General features: G+C 42.9%; 1 protein-coding gene across 12 annotated transcripts in view; it reads left to right on the top strand.

The window, feature by feature from the left end:
* Positions 1 to 12,528, top strand: part of tns1a (tensin 1a) — a 91,349-nt gene extending 78,821 nt beyond the window's left edge. For 10 of the 12 annotated variants that reach the window (XM_061678106.1, XM_061678153.1, XM_061678097.1 and 7 more), the window contains 16 exons: positions 45 to 208; positions 344 to 422; positions 2,783 to 2,845; positions 3,023 to 3,055; positions 3,235 to 3,316; positions 3,785 to 4,347; positions 4,417 to 4,503; positions 4,576 to 4,704; positions 6,550 to 6,645; positions 6,711 to 6,788; positions 6,867 to 6,938; positions 7,042 to 7,068; positions 7,187 to 7,355; positions 9,433 to 9,501; positions 10,237 to 10,266; positions 10,343 to 12,528. In XM_061678106.1, the coding sequence (XP_061534090.1) occupies positions 45 to 208; positions 344 to 422; positions 2,783 to 2,845; positions 3,023 to 3,055; positions 3,235 to 3,316; positions 3,785 to 4,347; positions 4,417 to 4,503; positions 4,576 to 4,704; positions 6,550 to 6,645; positions 6,711 to 6,788; positions 6,867 to 6,938; positions 7,042 to 7,068; positions 7,187 to 7,355; positions 9,433 to 9,501; positions 10,237 to 10,266; positions 10,343 to 10,472 (1,871 nt within the window). In that variant the 3' untranslated portion in view covers positions 10,473 to 12,528. The remainder of the gene's footprint in view (positions 1 to 44; positions 209 to 343; positions 423 to 2,782; positions 2,846 to 3,022; positions 3,056 to 3,234; positions 3,317 to 3,784; positions 4,348 to 4,416; positions 4,504 to 4,575; positions 4,705 to 6,549; positions 6,646 to 6,710; positions 6,789 to 6,866; positions 6,939 to 7,041; positions 7,069 to 7,186; positions 7,356 to 9,432; positions 9,502 to 10,236; positions 10,267 to 10,342) is intronic. The other 2 variants (XM_061678135.1, XM_061678145.1) reach the window with 2 other exon arrangements.
* Positions 12,529 to 22,383: the final 9,855 nt, after the last annotated feature.

The following is a 22,383-nucleotide window of genomic DNA, read 5'->3' as shown; positions in this document are numbered from 1 at the left end:
TTGCTCACATTACTTAATGTGTTTGTGGGGGGGGGGGCGTTCAGGGGTACGCTCCAGGGGAATGACCCCGGAGGTAAACCAGGAGACGGGTCGGCGTCGGACCACCAGTGAGGGTCAGTACCAGAGTGGCCACGACAACAGGCCGGATGGCCATTCACCAGATTTCAGCAACAGTCTGCCCCACAAACCTGGAGGAAGAGCCAGAGAGGTACATTCATCAATTTCCTCCTCCCTGTAGCGCCCCCCAGAGCTCGGAAGAAAAATAAAACATAAACGTTTAATACTGTTTGTAGTGCTGTATGGTTTTTCTGCTTATTCTGTTTGCTTGACTCCTTTCTGGCAGGGTACAGTGCACAGCCACCGGGAGGCAGTTGAGAACAATGATAGGTTTGCCAGCAACAGTCCTGCTTTACGAGACTGTGGTGAGAATTAGCCTCAGACAATGAAATTTCTCCTTTCGCCCGAGAATGTATTCATTGTTTGTCAGCCTTTCTGCAGAAAGGAAGCATTTCTGAAACCATCCTGTACCGCTTGCATCTTTTTATCTCTATGTTTTACGCTTTCTCGTTAGTTGAAAAAAAACGACAAGCAGCTAAGACCATGCAATTATTTTTATTTCAACACTTTTATTAAAAGTATACTTGACAAAATTAAGACCAGTAAAATACCCCAAAATTAAATGACCAACTATCCTGATTGTAGATACTGTACCCAAAAACTGAGAGTTAAAAACAATTAAATGAATGAATACATGGACTAAAGAGGCTTCAGCTACTTAATCAGTAATTCTTTAGTAGCAAACAAAATAAAGCCTCTGCTCACAGTTGTGAGCCTCCCACACTGAATCTTCACAAAAGTAAATTTTCCCCAAACTAACCCCAACGAGCGTGTTATTGGTTCCGCAAATGACACCGGTGTCTGTGTCTTCATTTGGAATCCATCCCATCACCTTTAAGGCACCACACTTCTGTCTTAGTGCCGGACATGAAGGCCTCTCGTTACCAACCCACGCCTCGTATGTCAAGTGCTCCCTGTCTATCCAGCGCCAGCCCACTGGGAAGAAATGCAGACCCAGCCAGACATGCTCAGTAAAGAGGTTCTTGTCCAGCTGTCTCTGGATCAACAGCATCTCTGTCTGTGATGTCACGCTGGCCAAGTTGCTATGTCTCCCTCTCTGCAGTGCTCCAAACCTTCCTCCCAGCTCGCACTCTCCCTCACAACAATTGCATCGAAGCAAAAAAAGGGTTCGTGATAGCCTCTGTCTCTATTGTAAATCCTATAGTTGATCATCATGCCGACGTCTTCGTTTGGCACATCATCTGGCTGCCCTCTTCCCCAGAGAATTGTAGATGCTGCGCCACCACCTGACCACATCCATTTGTCAGTGTCATTCCTCACCAGTCCGGTCCAGAAGCTAACCACATAGCCACTGATTTCGTAGTTTCCAGATTTCCTCATCGTTAACAACCTGAGCCAGATCTGTGTGAAACTCACGGCAGTAACTCTGAGCGTCGTGCCATTTCATTCTCTCCCTTACGTAGACATACTTTCCCAAAGTGGCGGGAAAGCCCTCTAGGAGCAGGAGAAAGGCACATGCTTGCACTCTCGTAGTCATCTTGCCAGTCCTGCATCACGATTTAGATGGGCTTGAAAATGCTGTGTAGTTTTGCATAGGCTGGGCCTGTGATTATTTAAAAGGATGAAAGCATGATCTCACACCAAATAACACACTGAAGCTGTGTGCAAATATATGTAAAAAGTACCTGATAGCATTACCTGAGTAAAAGTCAGAAAATAACATTAGTCACCTTGTAGAATACTACTTGAGTAAAACTCTTAAAGGATCTCATCATATTAATTACAGTATGCCTAATAAAGTTAATGATAGCCGCAATAACATTGACATTTACATTTTACACAATTAATATGAATTGATTTTAACCTGCTAGCTAGGTTGAATGGGGAGTTTTGGAATGCCAATATTTCTGTCACTTTAGGTAGTCATGAGAGTCACTTCATCCGAAAGGAAGAGTCTTTCACTCCAGTGTACGAAAAACAATTCTTGTAAATACGTCCACGTGTTTGTAATATTATCCTTGTTCACCTTTTTTAGTTGGTTTGGTCATCATCTGCTTCTGGAAATGTTGTGAGAGGAGCAAAGTCAGCAGCAATTTAATTTAATTGTATTGTATATAATTTGGCGGCACGGTTAGCACATCTACCTCACAGTTCTGAGGACCAGGGTTCAAATCCTGGCCTCGCCTGTGTGGAGTTTGCATGTTCTCCCCATGCCTGCGTGGGTTTTCTCCAGGTACTTCGGTTACCTCCCACATCCCAAAAACATGCATGGTGCGTTGATTGAAGACTCTAAATTGCCCATAGGTGTGAATGTGAGTGTGAATGGTTGTTTATATGTGCCCTGCAATTGGCTGGCAACCAGTTCAGGGTGTAGCCTGCCTCTCACACGAAGACAGCTGGGATAGGCTCCAGCACCCCCCTACCCTAGTGAGGATAAGCGGTACAGAAAATGGATGGATGTATATAATTTGTATTGTATGCCTCGCTGTGTCTTCTGATTTTATTTTAGGGGAAATTTATCAGCGGAAAATACATTTTACTTAAGAAATGTTGTAGAGTAAAATTTAAAATTATCAGAAATAATATTAACAAAGTACTGATTTGTGAATATTGTAAGTACAGTAACTAAGTATTAGTACTCTGTCACATTGCAAGGCTGTCATTTATTTGTAGTGAGCTTCACGCTCTTAATGTTTGTCTGCAGTTCGCTCCCCACCAGGCTGGATGTCATCAGCGGGAATGAAGCCTAATCAAAAGTTTGCATCAGGTCAGTGACGTTCAAAAGTGTATCTTCCAGTCATTCTGCATCTCCGCTACCCTCTTTTGCTTCAAACAGTTACTGCTTCTCCCTAGATAACTGTCTTATTTTTTGTAATTGTTCCTTGCTTTTGTGCATCTCCTCCCCTCTTCAAACTGGCTCCTTCTGTTACTTTTCCCCGATCAGACTGTCAGACTGTTTCTAATCATGGAGAACAAGGTAACATAGGCTAACAAAACCCCCAAGTTTTTGTTGTTGCTTTTATTTCTATCCCATCTTTGTTTCTTAAACTGTCTTTAATCTATGCAATACTTCATAGTCACATAGCTTCTAATCTGAGTTGATCGATTATTATTATTATTATTTTGTTTGTTTGTTTGTTTTTGTTCTTTTTGCAGATAATCGAGGTTTTGTGGAATTTAGAGCACAACAGTTCAGCGGACCTCTCACCTGCAACAGTCCTGTACACAGCCCCGAAGGGTGCGTATCTGTGCAGGACTGACACTTTAAGCTCTCATGTTGAGAAATAGCGGCAAAGGTCGTCGGTTTGTCCACACCTCGGAATACACCGCTGGTAATATTTGAACAAGAGAAGGTGAAAGAAGCTTAAAAAAATCTTATCACACACCCTTGCATGTACTGAAATTTTAGTATGAACAATTGAAATCTGTTATAAGATGCAAGGTACCACAGTGCAAACAGAAATAAAAATTCCTCACCCAATTAAGCTAATCAACATGGATAACCAACCAGATGAGGTATGGATGGATGGAGATGACTTGGACTAATGTTGATTGATGTTGGTGTATGTTTGTTTTCATTCATATATCCAGCTGTCCCTTGCTCTAAGACTTTGCCTTAGGGAGACAAATAATGACAAACCCTCAACCTTCAAACTTCAATGTAGATGGAGAAATAATGTTTTTTTTTTTCAATTTCCGTTGTCAGAAGGAGACATGGTCCTTCCGACCACAGCCCAGCACCATTTTACCCGCAAGCACACGCCTCCCCAGATGGCTCCCAGGTGAACATCATGGGCGTCCACACTGTCCCTGGTAGCCCCAACACCCTCCACCGCACAGTGGCCACCAACACACCCCCAAGCCCTGCCCTCCAAAGGCGCTTGGGCCAAGCCAGTCCCTCACCGGTCAGACACACCCCTCCAGCAGGCGGGAGCAGGGATAGCATCCCCTCCAGCCCCTTGACTGGCCGAAACCCCAAAACAAGCAGTGCAAGTTTGCCCTCCGCCAGCCCCCTGATGGGGCGGCGAGCTATAGCGGGCGGCCACAGTACCCCTGATGAGATGGGGGCCACGTCTCGTCAGGCACAGCCGCCTTCCACACCCGCCTTCCCCGTCTCCCCCCAGCTGCCAGTGAAGAGGCACGCAAGCAGTGGGGACACAGAGAGGATGGACAGCAAGAACCCAGCAGCTGAGGCTGGAGGGTCAAACTTGACTGGGACTTACCCAGACACCTCCAAGTCCATCTATGGTGAGAGACTAAAAGACAACTGTGAGTGTAGATTTTTTTTTTCTTTTCTTTGTCCCCCCCACATTCATAATTTTATTCTGTCATCAACAGATGGTTATCCAGATATCAAGATGAATGTTAAGTTTGTCCAAGACACGTCCAAGTTCTGGTACAAGCCCGACATCTCCCGAGAGCAAGGTGACACCACGAGCTCTGCATGCTCTTCAGCAAATGCCATGTCGCAGTCTTGACTCTCATCTTTCCTTTCAGCCATTAACGTGCTGAAGGACAGGGAGCCCGGCGCCTTCGTCATCAGGGACAGCCACTCCTTCCGTGGGGCTTACGGTCTTGCCTTGAAGGTGGCCTGTCCACCACCAACAGTACAACAAAGCAAAAAAGGTGATTTCGATACTGTATAGGTCCAATGTGAAAAATACAGTGATACTTTGACTCGCGAGTGCCGCAATGAGTTTTTCGAGCTACGAGGCTTCGCTTGGTCGTTTTTTTGCTTTGTGTTGTGAGATAAAATTTTAATTGTGGGTGAGTTTCAAATGTACACACACAAGAGTGAAGTGAAGGTAAAAGGAGCACGCCAGTCGAGGATGCACTTTCAGCACACTGATATAGAGTGGAGCCCGCATACTTGCTGTTCGGCACCTGCAAATTCACCTATTTGCGGATTTCTTTTTCTTTTTTTCCCCAATTTGTAAAATGTTTTTTTTTTCCATTTCTTGGGAGGAACCAACCCCAAAAACGCTTACTTGCGGTTTATCCCCGCTTATTCAAGATTTTTTTTGCGTTCAAAAAATTAAAAAAAAAAAGGCCATTTTATATATATATACACGCACACACAGTGGTTACGGAAAGTATTCAGAGCCCCTTAAATTTTTCACTCTTTGTTATATTGCAGCCTATTTGCTAAAATCATTTAAATATTTTTTTTTCATCATTAATGTACACACAGCACCCATATTGACAGAAAAAAATCTGGCCAAGGTTACAAAAAACATTCTGCTGCACTTAAGGTTCCCAAGAGCACAGTGAGCTCCATAATCCTTAAATGGAAGATGTTTGGGACGACCAGAACCCTTCCAAGAGCTGGCCGTTCGGCCAAACTGAGCAATCGGGGGAGAGAGCCTTGGTGAGAGAGGTAAAAAAAGAACCCATAGATCACTGTGCCTGAGCTCCAGAGATGAGTCGGGAGATGGGAGAAAGTTCTAGAAAGTCAACCATCACTGCAGCCCTCTACCAGTCAGGGCTTTATGGCAGAGTGGCCCGACAGAAGCCTTTCCTCAGTGCAAGACACATGAAAGCCCGCAGAGAGTTTGCTAAAAAAGAAAAACACCTGAAGGACTCCAAGATGGTGAGAAATACGATTCTTTGGTCTGATGAGACCAAGATAGAACCTTTTTGGCCTTAATTCTGAGCGGTATGTGTGGAGAAACCCAGGCACTGCTCATCACCTGTCCAATACAGTCCCAACATTGAAGCATGGGGGTGGCAGCATCATGCTGTGGGGGTGTTTTTCAGCTGCAGTGACAGGACGACTAGTTGCAATCGAAGGAAAGATGAATGCGGCCAAGTACAGGGATATCCTGGACGAAAACCTTCTCCAGAGTGCTGAGGACCTCAGACTGGGCCGAAGGTACAACTTCCAACAAGACAATGACCCTCAGCACACAGCTAAAATAACAACGGAGTGGCTTCAGAACAACTCCGTGACTGTTCTTGAATGGCACAGCCAGAGCCATGACTTAAATCCAATTGAGTATCTCTGGAGAGACCTGAAAATGGCTGTCCACCAATGTTTACTATCCAACCTGACAGAACTGGAGAGGTTCTGCAAGGAGGAATGGCAGAGGATCCCCAAATCCAGGTTTGAAAAACTTGTTGCATCATTCCCAATAAGACTCCTGGCTGTATTAGCTCAAAAGGGTGCTTCTACTAAATACTGAGCAAAGGGTCTGAATACTTATGGCTGTGTGATATTTCAGTTTTTCTTTAATAAATCTGCAAAAATTCCAACAATTCCATTTTTTTCTGTCAATATGGGGTGCTGTGTGTACATTATTGATGAAAAAAAATAACAAATGAACTTAAATGATTTTTAGCAAATGGATACAATATAACAAAGAGTGAAAAATGTAAGGGGGTCTGAATACTTTCCGCACTGTATAGCATTACTATACAGTATTTCCATACTGTATAGCATTGCTTTAACATGCTATGTTACAATGTTACTAGTTGCCGATCTGACCAGCGAGCTGGTGAGACACTTCCTGATTGAAACTAGTCCCAAAGGTGTCCGCCTGAAGGGTTGTCCCAATGAGCCCTACTTTGGTGAGTGCATCTGACGCTACTTAATATTTCGCCATCCACTCGACTCACACACTATTTCACTGCAGGTTGTCTCTCTGCACTGGTTTACCAACACTCCATGACTCCTTTGGCGCTGCCCTGCAAGCTCATGATCCCCACCAAAGGTAAAAGGGCAGGCAGCCAGGAGCCACTAATAATTCCCAAGTTGCATGTGATGTTTCAAATGTGCTTGTCTCATACAGACCCAAATGAAGAGGCGCTGGAGCTGGCCACACCCACCGACCCAGTTGTGGACCTTCTCAAGCAAGGAACAGGTAACTACTGCACCTACTTGCTGGTGTTTGCAAAATTGCGGAAGAGAGTGAGTGCTCTATATGGTCGTCCACTTTGTCTCACAGTGTCACTTCTACTTTACAGCTCAGAAGGTTCCGGAGGAGTCTCACGGTAAATACTGGACCGCCGCCGTCTCTCACATAAACCAAAGATTTAATTTTTGCTGAAGCGCATGCACAGTTTTCCTGCGTCAGATGACTGACGACATGTTCTCCCTTGTGGCCTCCAGCGTCAAATGTGCTCTACATAAACTCTGTGGACATGGAGTCCTTGACTGGCCCTCAAGCCATTGCCAAGGCCATCAGTCAGACGCTGGAGACCAATCCTCTCCCCACCGCTACCGTCGTCCACTGTAAAGTGTCTCCGCAGGGTGTCATGCTTACAGACAGTCAAAGGAAGTAAGTGCATAAAGTTATTATTCACAAAGTAATAACAGACCTTTTCATAACATGTGTAAACAATATGTACCAGCACCAGTGTACTTTTGGGTGGCAGAACGCGAGTGAATACCGCCGACATGAACTGGAAAGGATGACAAAAACGTGTTTGGTGTGGAGATTTTTGATTTACTTAAACCTAAATTAATCCAGTGGATCGATTTAAATAGTTGTACAGAGAAGATCTCAAAACTGCCTAGTAATGTAGTAGCCACCTCTGAGGGGACAGACTTGGAACCAAATATGTGAAGGACATTTTCTCACAGGTTTGTACAATATTTTTGGTTGAATTGTCAGTGTAATTTATCAAATTTGATGGCTAGCCTAATAGCTAACATCAGCTCCGTAGCACACAATTACCTAAATTAATCCAGTGGATCGATTTAAATAGTTGTACAGAGAATATCTCAAAACTGCCTAGTAATGTAGTAGCCACCTCTAAGGGGACAGACTTGGAACCAAATATGTGAAGGACATTTTCTCACAGGTTTGTACAATATTTTTGGTTGAATTGTCAGTGTAATTTATCAAATTTGATGGCTAGCCTAATAGCTAACATCAGCTCCGTAGCACACAATTAATTTCACCTTTTAAAGAGGACGTCTGTGCCATTAATCTGAGGAACATAATTCAATTAATTAGCCAGTCCCTCAATGATCATGTTAACTATGTCTGAATTTCCACCACATCTGTTTTTGAATCAATTTACCCATGGCTTGATAGCAGACTTTGTCACTGGATCATGTTAACTATGTCTGAATTTCCACCACATCTGTTTTTGAATCAACTTACCCATGGCTTGATAGCAGACTTTGTCACTGGCGGTCTGAGTGACAACTGGACACTATTTTTGGACACTATTTTCTGCCACACATATACAGTCGGCGGAACGGTGGACGACTGATTAGCACATCTGCCTCACAGTTCTGAGGACTCTGGTTCAAATCTGGCCTCGCCTGTGTGGAGTTCGCATGTTCTCCTCGTGCCTGCGTCGGTTTTCTCCAGGTACTCCGGTTTCCTCACACATTCCAAAAACACGCATGGTAGGTTAACTGAAGACTCTAAATTGTCCATAGGCATGAATGTGAGTGTGAATGGTTGTTTGTTTATGTGCCCTGCGATTGGCTGACGGCCAGTTCAGGGTGTACCCCGCCTATCACCCGGAGTCAGCTGGGATAGGCTCCAGCACGCCCGCAACCCAATTGAGGATAAGCGATGTGGTAAATGGATGGATGGTTGGAGATACTGTACAGTATACTGTACAGTCAGTATGTGACATGAAATTCTCTCCTGGGTCATGTACGAGTCATTCTCGACCTGCCTTCCACTCTTCATTAAAAAATATTTTCTTTTCCGTCTCCTCTTCCTTCGTCTCATCATATTTCTTCTTTGTTTGTTTTCTCTCCGGGTCTTTGGATATCTTCCACATTCTGCTACATACTGTAGCTGAGCTTAGTATGTCTGGCACCCTGTCAGCAGTGATGTCAGCAAGAGGCTTCACAAATGGACCAATGAGCAAACACTTTATTATTACAGATGCAATTTGAGAATACAACAATTAAATATATATATTATTCGACTCACTAAAGTGACTAGTGGGAGTGTCAATGTTACCTGTCTTTGATGAAATTCACCCACATTTGGCGGGTGGCGGGTGTTTATGTCAAGCTCTGAACTTACCTGTTGAAATGTAAATTACGACCAGCATTCTGTCTGCCATGGATGCAATTTATCTCACATAAGATATTATTTTAGAACGACACTTTACACAAGTACGGTGGTAGATGTCAGAAAAATCATCACTCGCGATGGAGAAAACGGGGGAATTTCTCCATCGCTATGCTGTGGTCAAATGACATAGAAGAGTTTGTTTACTCGTGGTGGTACCATCAGAGCTATTGCCATCCGGATGTACATGTGACATCATGGTGAAAAGGTCTATAGACAATATATCATACACATATAAATACCTGGTGTTATGGTAGTAGTCGTAGTAGTAATAAGAAACAAATTTTATGAAGTGTCATGGTTTCTGCAGGATCTTCTTCAGGCGGCATTATCCACTAAGCACCATAACCTACTGTGACACCGATCCCCAGGACAGAAGGTATGACTCAATATGAACATGAATAAACTTTTAGTGCCATCAAAATAGTAAAATTGTTGCATTTTAATGATCTAGAAAAGTGCTTTACAATGGCCGAATTGTTGAATCTGTAGATTCAGATTTAAAAGAAAACATTTTATTTATCCCAACGAGCCAATTAAACTACTTCTTTCACAACAAATCTGACTTCTTTATTTGCTTGTTAAAAAGAGAAATAAAATAAGATTAAAAAAAGGAAACATTTAGATTCTGCTACATCTAAATGCAGGTGACACATGGGCCTTGGACCTTGCATGCATCACTCTGTCAGTAGAAGAGAATGAGTGACAGAAAAGAAAGCTTATCATGAAAAAGGTATTGTAAAATATTATGTAATCGTTTCTTGATAATAATCATGAAATCATCATGATCTTGAAAACAAATACAAATCTAAAAAAATTTAAACAATTGGAATGTGAGGGTCATTAATAATATACAGTACATTTAAATTTAAAAAGCTAATTTACATTTTTTACACATTTTGAGTATTAGCCAGTGAAGTGTGACCTGTACTTAATTCTAATCAATTAATACTAGTTTTCTAACTCATTATTACCCTATTAAATACAGGTTTGCAAAAACGATTTCAATAAAATGTATAGCTTTTTGTAAAAATTTAAAGATTTTAATTTTTTAAATATAAATTTTCACTATGGCTTTTGAGTCTAACAGTAATTAAATGATTTATTTGCCCAGGTGGGGCCAAGAGAGTGGTGGTTCTCTCCGGTAAGTATTTTCAACATTACTTGTGACACATTTTGTGCACATGCACAACAAAACACACACATCTGTTTTCTTTCAGGCTTTTTGGCTTTGTGGCAAGGAAACAAGGAAGCACAACAGACAATGTCAGCCACCTGCTTGCTGAGCTGGACCCTGACCAGCCGGCCTCAACCATAGTCAGCTTTGTCTCCCAAATGATGAGGCGGTGAAACCTACGCCTGGATGGCGTTTTTTTTTTTTTTCCATCATTTTGGTGTCTTTTTCTCTCTGGGGTTTGCCAATCTCCTCTTATCTTTTTAACTTAATTTATATATTTTTTTCTGCCTTTCTGGTTTGGCGTGTTGCAAATGTCTTTTTGCAAAAGGCATTGTGAACTTGCAAGAGGATGTGCCAATGTGGGGCTGAAAATAGAGGTCGCTGGACTTAAAAACGTGAAGATGAGAGCAGATGGAACTTGGGGAAGTTACATGTGAGGATGTGGGGCTCGGATGTTTCAGGGTGTTTTCTTGTTTCTCTTGATTGATTTACCAAAGGTAGACGCAATACAAGTGCAAGAATGACGTAGTGATTAAGCCATTCTTATTATTTCCTCCTTTAAAAGATGTACCTATGAACACACACAAAAAAGAAAAGAAGTACTATCTTCTTAACATTGTCTTCAGGAAAAAAAAAAAAGTTGGCCTTGATGGCTTTTGGCAAAACATTGTCTGAAGACCTTATGCATGTTAGCTTGAACTTTAAGCTCAGTTCTCCTACCTTCCACTAGTACATGTGGAGCCCTTAGCTTGGGATTTTCTGGTTCTGCTGTGTGTTAGAAAGGGCTCTGTAGTGAAAAGGCAACTGATCTAAACTGCACATTGCAGACCAGACTCCCAAAAAAAAGAAAAACGGCACACACACACAAACACTAAGCTCCGTACATGTGCGTTTTCATCGACCCCCTCCTTCCTTGCAAGATGCTTTACTGCAAGCAACTGGTGACTTTGACAGATTGTCCACAGGGTAGAGCCACCCAGTCAGGCTTGCACCAGGGCGCTTGTCACGGAATAACACTGGAAAGCACCTCCAGGAAGCGAAACCTGGACCTATGCACTGTTCTTTCTGCATGCTGTTACTCCTTCATAGCAGTATTCCCTGAAAACATTCTATGCTGTGTGCCCTCTTAGACACTGAGGCCGTTTGACTTGTCAAAGACCGCATGAAGTAGACTTTTTTTTTAATGCTCCTCAGAGTACTCAACAAGATGTAGACACCCCATTTTTAAAGTAGTCAAATGATGGTGATACGCTATATTTCTTATTTTAATTATTGGTCTTGGCTACCTTTTGAGTGTACCCAGGGGTCTCTGTTGTTTCCACTGTGTTGTCACAAAACACATTTAGATACTTTTAGCAGAGAAAATACAACATGAGCATTCACACTGTGCACAGTTGAGCACATGCAAACATCTACAACAAGAGGATAGCTATATATGTACATAGATGAACTACTTTGAAAGGTGACTTAGCGAAAAGTATTTATTTTTGTTGCTTTGGTCCCTCATGAGTAATCATTATGCATATATTGTACAGTCTCGATAAAGAAATGGGTTTGGAAAAAAAATGTATAATTATTTTGGCTAATGATTTTAAAGTCTGAGGATTTTGAAATATGTTTGAATATCTGGTGTACATTACTTTGTACATGTATCCGTTTTGGCTCGTCTTGTTTGTCATCTTGGCAAAAGCAGTGTAGCGGAGTTGCATGGACAGAAGAGTGTGAACAAGAGTTTGTTGGCTGCAAACATTTCAAACAGATTATAGTTGATAGAACATTGGAGATTAAAACAAAAAGATAAGGGTAAAGAGGCCAAGCTCAAATGCAATAGAAAAACAATGTGTGCCCATGACAGTTATGATTTTTGCCAAAGAGTCACATGAGCTGCTTTTTATGTCTTGCTTCCATTTTAAATGCAAAAATGTTACACAGGGAGGTCTACATTTATGCACTGAGACATTACTGACGTTTCTTTTAAACATATGTCCAGAGAAAAAAGATGCCTGCTGTGTACATGAAACACTTAACCTAACAGCAGCAGAGAATGACAGGAATTCCACATGCAAAAAGCTCTTCCAAGGCTTCATCATCAGACCTCCCGAATGCCAATGATTTATTTATTCTTTTTTTTTCTGTCAAAGATATCTTGTTCCATTGTGTTGTATGGAAGCATAGCAGTGCAGCATGCTTTTGTCCAAGAAAGCGTTTTTATAAAAGAACTAAAGTGTCCATATTTGTCTGAAATGTATTAATGTGAAAAAAAGACACTCTGATTGTGTTTGTGCTTATCGTCGTCATTCGATCATTATGGCTTACCTAACGAGGGGAAACAAAACATTAAAGCAATACAAGTCTGTTACATCTAAGTGAATGTCCGCGTATGCGCGCGTCATTATTTGTTCTTGGCTCCAAACGCGGGTGCTGTCTTGGTCTGTGACAGGTGTACAGCATCAACCCTTTAGCTTGATGGAGGACATCTGCCACAAATGAATTACTGTACTGTACTCTAAAGGAGTGCAGCTGATCTGTGATACTTCCGTTTACTCAAGTTCACACTGCCCGTCTTACCATATGATTTTTTTCTCACTTTCTGACGTGAAATCAGACAAAAATGTTCCTGTTTTAGGTCAAGGATTCAAAGACTTTGTCATACCAACAAACATTTACACATCATATGGCACAGAATTTGATACCCAAGGTCCCTGCTCAGCACAATAAGTCTCAAGACTGAATAGAATGAAAAATAAGATTTAAAAAAATACTTATTTGCAGTTATGAATGTGAGTCAGGATTAGCAAAATTATTTCTCTCCAGAATATATTCTCTCCAGAATAATGAGACGGAATTATTTCTCTCCAGAATAATGAGACGGATTTATTTTAAGGCAAATTATCATTACTTTCTTCAAAGTCAGAAGTTTGCATACAGTAAGATTACTGTGCCTTTAAACAATTTGGGAAAAGCCAAATGGTGATATCATTTCTTTGGAAGTTTCTGATAATTAGAAACTCGGAACGCCAGAAACATTGCTTTGTGTAACATGATGGGAAAGTCAAAGGAAATCAGACAAGCCATCAAGAAGGGAATTGTGGACCTGCACCAGTCTGGTTCATCCTTGGGTATAATTTCCATATGTCTGAAAGTCCCATGTTTATCTGTTCAAACAATAATACGCAAGTATAAACACCATAGGAATGTCCAGCCATCATACTTCTCAGAAAGGAGACAGGTTCTGTGTCCCAGAGATAAGCATGCTTTGGTCCATGATGTGCATATAAACCCAAGAACAAAAGTAAAAGTCCTTGTGAAGATGCCGGCTGTGTTATTATCCAAAGTAAAACAAGTACTGTACTGAGATCGGCTGAAAGGCCACGCTGCCAGGAAGAAGCCATTACTCCAAAAGAAACAGAAACAAAAACAAGTCAGATTTCAAGTTTGCAAATGCACACAAGGACATAGACCTTAATTTTTGGAGACAGGTCCTGTGGTCTGACAAAACAAAAATGTAAGTGTTTGGCCATAAGGAGCATTGTTACGTTTGGAGGAAAGAGGACGCATAGTTAAAGAGCTGCCCTGCGTGTGTGTGTGTGTGTGTGTGTGAGTTGGTGAAGAGCTTCCACACACACCAAATCAAAAGTAAGTATCCTTTCTTGGTGCTAGCCAATCAGAGGCAGATTAAGGTGAGTTACAGTTCCACACAATGGACATGCGAGATTTTTCTGGACTTGATCAATTTTCATTGTTTTGGTAACACCTGCCGCGCCACTCACGACGCAGCAAGCCGTTGGCCGAACTGCGTTTGCTTCATAGATGCACACAACCGGACACTTAAAGGAACATTAAGTGTTGATTACATTCGCTAGCCGGCAAGCTAACGAGCTAGCGTGCTATGGGTTGGAGCTAAAAAGCTCACTCTACCACGGCAACATCGTTAAAACTAACGCTCGGAGTTGTGTGTGTGTTTCCCACATAACACACACACATATCTGGGAAATTTAACTGTTTATTAACCATAATCACAGCAGTACACATTATCAATATTCAGGCAGTAATAGACTTCGGCAAACTCATTTTCAGCGTCATTGGATTGACAGATGAAGGTCTCACATCACAGTCCAGCAGTTTGAGGGCCTTATTTTACATTTTATTTATTCTTTATTTAACCTGGTAAAAGCTTATTGAGAGATAAAATATTTTTTTCAAAAGCCAAGAGGCAGCAAAAATTAAGCAGCTGAAATTATAGGTTACATAACATGACAACATTCATACAATAAAGAAAAATAAAGACTAAAAAAATAACTGATATTAAAATGTATGTATTTAGAAACAGTGATAAAGCCCAAATTCTTTCGAGTACATGTTGCTTTTTTTATTCATTCAAAATGGCAGGCTTTCAGACATTTTTGGGCCTCTTTAGTGGGTTAATGACTGTATACCTATGTGCCAAATGTTTAATGTAGCCCTCACTGGCAGTACTCACAAAACCGTTAAACCCTCAGTTCACTGGGGAAAAGAAAACCGAAAACGATTGGCTTAGGAACGCGCCCTCAAAACGCTTCAGGAGGCACAGCGACTGGATTCCGTAGCGTCGAAGCGGCAGCCCGGTGGCGTTCAGCAGGCAGGACCCGTGGCGTTGAAAGAGTAAATCCGTTCGCGTTGAAACAGTCAATCCGTTCGCGTGGAAAAACCAGGTCAAGAACCCCCCAAAAAAAAAAAAAAAAAACCTTCTTTACCGCCGCATCTCCCGCTCTCTCTCACACGACCCACCCCCTTCCCCCAATCCCATTGGATGCACCACCCATTCAATCAATCATTAAAAAAAAAAAAAAACCCTGAAATGTTCACAGACCCCTCGGAACGCAGGACACCCCAGTACCCATCCACACAAAGAACCAAACAAACTTTTAACTAGTTTTCACAACAGCAATTCAAACAAATACAGTTCAACAGATTTTAGTCAGTACACTACACTCTCCCCCCACAAAAAAAAAAAAAAGGGTGATGCCCTCATGACATGTATAACAACATAACCTTTTATGAACAGGATAAACATTCCCCTCTCAAACCAATCCACTTATAAAAAGTGCTCTTGTACCTCAAAGGTGATGGAGATAAACCATCTGTCTTATCATCAACCTTAGCTAGAGAGACAGTATGAGTAATAACTGCCACAGAGCTTGGAATCCCTAACAAGTCATAGGTTAGTCGGGTAGGAACCCTTTTCAGTCTTTGAGGCCGTCGTGCCTCGTCTGAACTCTCTGTAACACTGTCTTGTCTCGCAGTCGTTACATCGAATGACTGTGCTTCAGTGTCCCTTCCATTATCAACAGTACTTTCAAAAGTCTCATCTTGCACTACGGATCCATCGTCATCTGTTGCCGCAGGTGCCTCAATTGTAACCTCATCCATCTCTTGGTTAATTGGAGGGACAACTTGATCCAAATCCAGGCTGACAGGTTCTGATTGAACAGTTTCCTGAGCTTCCGGTTGTCTTGACTCACATATGGAGTGATAATCATACCACACACCCATTTCATCCTCTTCTGAGTCAGATGCAGACTCAATCTTTTCAACATGATCAAGCGCTGGTACACCAGAAAGATTATAGTTTTCAGCCCTCTTTGCTTTGAGTCTTTTGCTGGCTCTCCTTTTGCGTTGAAGTGTATCTTCGTTCTTTTCCACATTCAATTTCACTTCCTGTCCAATGGGCAGAATGTGATTTCGGTGCAATACTTTGTTAGAGCCTTGTCCATTCTCTGGTTCAACTTGAACACAGGCAAACCAGGGAGTTGACTCTCCACAACGTATGGTGTAACTTTCCAACGATCAGCTAGCTTGTGTTTTCCTTGCAGTCCAAGATTTCTGATTAACACCCTGTCACCAGAGACTAATGGATAGAAACAATCTCTCTGATCATAGCGTTGTTTGTTCCCTTCATTTTTTTTCTCTAGCCATGCTCTCGGCGAGCTGGTAGGCAGTCTGTAATTCTCGTTTCATTTTTTTGACGTATTTCAGATAGGACTTGAGACTCCAAATGCCACATCTACTGGCAGTCTAGCCTCTCGACCAAACATGAGAAAATATGGCGAGTGGCCTGTTGACTCATTTACCGTATGTATGCATGCACCAGCTGACTGATGTATTTACTCCATTTACTTTTGTCCTGTGCATCAAGAGTACCAAGCATGTTGAGAAGAGTTCTATTGAAACGCTCAGGTTGCGGGTCACCCTGCGGGTGGTAGGGTGTGGTTCTAGACTTCTTTATACCAAGCATACTCAACAGTTCATGAATGAGGCGGCTCTCGAAATCTCTGCCTTGATCCGAGTGTACTCGCTTCGGTAGACCATAGTGGACAAAATATTGTTCCCACAGGACCTTAGCAACTGTTGACGCCTTTTGATCCTTAGTCGCAAAAGCTTGAGCATAACGTGTGTAGTGATCTGTAACTACAAGCACATTACAAATGTTTCTGGAGTCAGGCTCAATTGTCAAGAAATCCATACAGACAAGATCCATCGGCCCTTCACTGGTAAGCTGTGACAACTCAGCAGCTCTCTTGGGCAGCGTTTTCCTCTGAATACACCTTGGACAATTTTTACAATACGTCTCAACCTGTGTTTTTATATGAGGCCAGTAAAATCTCTCTCGCACCAACCCATAGGTTTTGTCAAACCCAAGGTGACCTGACTGGTCATGCAAAGACTGAGGAACAATTTCTCTGAACTTCTGTGGGAGTAAGAGTTGTTGTCGAACTGGTTTGTTGGGAGGCTTACTGATTCGGTACAGTACAGAGTCCTTGACCTTAAACCTTTCCCACTCTTTTAACAACAATGACACATCCGGATGTTTTCGTTTGTTAGCCCGGTCCGCAAAGTTCTGCACAACAGCACACCACACTTCTCCGATGCATGGGTCTTGCTGCTGAGAATGTGAGATGTCAGCTAAAGACATTTGGGGCAGTGGCTGAGTGCTTACAGAAGACACACTACAATAAGCTCTGGGTACAGCATGCTTGGATGAGCCCAGGAGGTCCACAGCTCTGCAACGGTGAGGATGAGGTGTTCTAATTGACGACATGTGACAGACAGCTTGGATGCTGGTAGGAGACATGGACACTTCCTCTTCACCAGACACATCGCTGTCAGCATGAGGACGCCGTGACAATGCATCTGCATCAATGTTTTGTTTTCCAGAGCAATATTTCAGGCTGAAATCATACATTGATAGCTCCGCTAACCATCTATGTCCTGTTGCGTCCAACTTAGCGGTGGTTATGACATATGTTAACGGGTTATTGTCTGTTGGAACTTCAAACTTGACTCCGTAGAGATAATCATGCAGCTTGGTAGTGACAGCCCATTTTAAAGCCAGAAATTCAATTTATGCGTGGGATAATTTTTTTCTGACGGAGAGAGGCTCCTACTCACAAATACAACTGGGCACAAACCTTCTCCTTGGTCCTGATAGAGGACACCTCCTAAACCTCTACTTGCATCAACATGGAGAACATAAGCCAGATTTGGGTTTGCGATTGCTAGGACAGGTGATTCTTTAAGACCGACCTTTAATGTCTCAAAAGCTTTCTCACAGTCTTCATTCCGCCTTGCCCCAAACGGCTCTGAGGGGTGGTACCACTCTGTTGTCTTCATGTCTGTTTTTGAGTTCTCTCTCTCTTTGTTGTTCTTTTCCATTTTAGTCTTTCCTCCTGGCCTTCCAGTCACAATTCAGCCCTGCAGTAGCTGATTGAGCGGATAACAGACTCTGGAAAAATATTTCACAAACCGTCGGTAGTATCCGCAAAACCCAAGAAAAGAACGGAGAGCAGTGATGTTCTCTGGGCGTGGCCACGACTTCACATCTTCGATCTTTGAAGGATCAGTAGCAATGCCATTGCTAGAAACGACATGCTCAAGATAGGTTATAGAGGGACAGCAGAACTGACATTTATCCAAAGATAATTTAAGTCCCTCTTCCTTTAATCTGTCAAGCACTTTAAGAAGGCGCTGCTCATGTTCCTCCAATGTTCTCCAGAAAACAATGACATCATCAAGGTACACTAACACTTCCAGCAGATTCATATCACCAACCGTCCTTTCCATGATACGCTGAAACGTGGCTGGTGCTCTGCAGATGCCTTGTGGCATTCTCTCAAATTGATAAAATCCTGCCGGACAGGTAAATGCCGTTTTTTCTCTGTCAGCATCACATAAAGGGATCTGATAGTAGCCACTTCGGAGATCAAGCACGCTGAACCATTTGCTACCACTCAGGCATGTCAGGGCATCCTCCACACGTGGGACTGTATACTGGTCAGGAATTGTTCTCCTATTTAATGTCCTGTAATCCACGCACATACGTATGGTCCCATTTTTCTTGCGGACCACAACGATAGGTGACGCATAGGGGCTTCTAGACTGAAATTATTCCAGCTTCTTTCAAAGCATTTAAATGTTTTCTCACATCCTCCAAATCCTTTGGAGGTAAGCGTCTAGAGCGTTCTCTGAAGTGTTTGTCCTCCATCACTCGAATGCTGTGTTGTGTGCTCTTTGCACAACCAACGTCAAACTCACTACAGGAGAAAATCTCTTTCCTTTCCATCATTCTCTGACACAGCCTCTCCTTCCACTCAGGAGGCACAGGAGAATCTGCGAAGTTGAAAGACGAGGGGGATAGTTGAGATGTGGACGGCTTAGATGACTTCTTTTCAGGGACTGCATTTATTACATCCACCCTGTGCAAATGAGCAATTTGCATACCACGTTTCAATGTCACAGAATGATTTGATACGACGACAATGAGCAGCGCTTGCTTTATCAACAACAGGCATCACTAACAGTTCTTCAGGGAAGTAACCCTCCTCTGGGCGTTCTACAAGAACAGCCTGACCAGAAAACCCCCCCGCAAATTTTGGCACGCCAACCACTTTTGCAACGCCACCAGGAGACAGTAGTAAGGGCTTCTCTCGAGTGAACCAGACTGTTCCTCTTTTTAGGTCAGCTGTGTCATCTAGGGTGCTCCGAAACTTCTCATAAGCCTCTTTTATTGCTGGGTGAACAGACATGTAAGAAATTATCTGAAATAAGCTCCGAACTATGGAGGTGTTTGTGCCAACCACAATAGAAATCTCACCTTTCATGGCTGGGTCTGGACACACAAGCACAAGTGTTTTTATGGTCTTAACTACACCCACTACATCTCCAGCAAACTCAAGTTTCACACACACATAACCATCATCTGGATATCGGTCTGCACTGAGGCGCCAAATCTCCAAGCACTCAATAGGGGTCAAGGGCAGGTGTTTCAGATACTTGTCATAAAAGGAGCGGTACAGCAGGGTAACTTGGGACCCACTATCAAGCAAAGCTTTGGCGTAGATGCCCTCAACTTGTACAGGAACAACAGAACTAGGTCCAATTAAACCCTCTGGCGAATCAGCCTTGCTTTCTTTTAGCGTATCACACTTTGTGGAACGTGTTCTCTCCAGAGCATCAGGCCGTTCCTTTACTGAGCTCCTGGGAAGTTTCCCATCAGCTGTTTTGCTTTCAGGAGATGCTTATTCACTTTTCGGAGATTCTCTGGGTTTTCACACTCCCGCTGAAAGTGACCATCTTCACCACATTTGTAGCAAAAAACATCTGCACCATATTGAAATCTGGGAGTTCTCTCTTTCCCACTTGCATATTTTACAGCAGCTTTTTGAGTGTGGTTCTGGATTGCATGCTGTGGTGGACTTTCTGATGTGGCGACAGAGACAGATAGCAGACATGCAATATCACTTTTAAGCCCCTGAATTTCCTTCTTCAGACTCTCTATGGCATGGTCGGTCTCCACTCCAACAGCTACTGATGGTGCACACACTGGTTGTTTTGACACCACTGACGCCGTAGCACAACCTGCACACTTAACCGCAGATGAAGAAACAACATTCTTCACTCTTTGTCTTTCAAGAACCATCCCCTTCTTCTTCTCTTACCTCACGAAGGAGCTCTGTGAAGCTTGGAGCGGGCTTTAGCTTGTAAGTCACCCTTATACGAAGTGCAGCAAGATCATGAGTGAGAGCACCTCTTAGCAATTTGCTCGATGCGTGTCCTGTTCATGTCAGTGACGTCGATCCCACCTCTCTGATGAACAGCGTGCAGCAGTTTGTCTAACCTGAGTAAGTATTCTGACAACTTCTCAGTTTCTTGCTGGAATGTGTTACGGAACTTTACCATGAGATCAGCTGCACTATCTGTGGTCCCAAAAGCTGTTTCTAGGGCCTTAAGATACTCATTGGCAGTGGCACTGGGGTTAGTGGCTCTTAAACCCCGGACAATATCTGCTGCAGGCCCTTTGAGACTTTCAGCGATTCTCTGTTTCTTGACAACATCAGAACATTGCCACTCATCCAGCAGGTGGGTGGTCTGTTCCGCCCAAGAGTCATACTCCTCTTCTCCAGGTAGCGTTGGCTTTATGCCCGAGAAGAAGCGAAGTTTACGATAGCCTTGTCCGTCCATAGGCGGGGCTTGACATTTTACCACAAGCATTGGCATTGACAAGCTCTGTGTTCAAGTCAGGAACAGCGGGTGGGGCAGGCGTGGTCTTAAGCAAACCTGTCACATCATCTAAAGTCTTTCCTTCACTGGCTAAGAATGATACTAGCTTGGATTGGAAACCTCTTTTGTCACTAGTCACATGGAAAGTCTGAAAATCAGAGACGCTTACTACCCACAATTCTGACGGGTCCCCAGCAACCAACTGTTCAGGTAAGTCAGTTTTAGTCATGTCATCTGTGGTCTCAACTAATACGGACTGATTGTTGTTTGTGCGTGTTAGACACCGTCCTCTGATTTTAGTGCGACCAAAAATTTTAGCTTCATCAAGTACCTTATAAATGTTCTCATCAGTAACATCAAGAGAAAGCCCACTAAGCACAATAGAATTCTTAACATCAATACCTTTGTCATCACACCATTCGATTATTTGTTCGGACTCCATGTTTTGAGTTTTTTTTTTTTTTTTTTTCAAAACCAGTCACACAAAACACACTCAGTATTGTAATTACAGTGCTATTACAACCCCGGTCAACATTGGCCGAATTTCTTCTTTTTTTTTTTTCTCTTTGCTCACAAATACACTAGTGAACAATAACAATCCCGGACGAGCCCCCACATGTAGCCCTCACTGCCAGTACTCACAAAACCGTTGAACCCTCAGTTCACTGGGGAAAAGAAAACCGAAACCGATTGGCGTAGGAACGCGCCCTCAAAACGCTTCAGTAGGCACAGCGACTGGATCCCGTAGCGTCGAAGCAGCAGCCTGGTGGCGTTGAGCAGGCAGGACCCGTGGCGTTGAAACAGTAAATCCGTTCGCGTTGAAACAGTAAATCCGTTCGCGTGGAAAAACCAGGTCAAGAACCCCCCCAAAAAAAAAAAATCTTCTCTCCCGCCGCATCTCCCGCTCTCTGTGGCCACCACAAGAGTGGCCACCACAATGCCCTGATCTCAATCATATTGAAAATTGACCTGAAAATCCATGTGTGAGCAAGGTTGCCTCCAAACTTGGCTCAGTTATACCACTTCTATTGTGAGCAAGGTTGCCTACAAACTTGGCTCAGTTATACCACTTCTATCAGGAGGAATGGACCAAAATTCTTTCCAACAATTGTGAGAAGCTTGTGGAAGGATATCCAAAATGTTTGCCCTAGTGCTGGGACTCGTCCCCTAAAACCGTAATCACTATTTGCAATGACATTGCAGAATGACTATCAAATAAAAAATTAATCGTTACTCCTTATAATATTCCAAAAATACTGCAAAAAAAAATAGTGGAAAATGACATGTTTTTAACTGACACGTTTTAGCTGCCATGTTTCTTTTTCTTTTAAAATGCAATAATTTAACAAGGATCCTCACAGTACCTTGGCCACAGGTAGAATCCCGGGTCTGTTTTTGTCGCTTGTCATTGCCATGACTCCTTGTGGACCAGATTAAGATGCCGCCTTTTAAGATAGCCTGCTGTTTAGCTTGCTGGCTACCTAGTCGCACTCGCGTCATGCTGGGTTAGATCACCTTTCTTCCATTAAATCTGCCACCGCACTTCGG

This window comes from Phycodurus eques, chromosome 1 (assembly GCF_024500275.1).
Source record: "Phycodurus eques isolate BA_2022a chromosome 1, UOR_Pequ_1.1, whole genome shotgun sequence".
NCBI classification, from domain to species: domain Eukaryota; kingdom Metazoa; phylum Chordata; class Actinopteri; order Syngnathiformes; family Syngnathidae; genus Phycodurus; species Phycodurus eques.
This window is presented reverse-complemented; position numbering and strand designations above follow the sequence as displayed.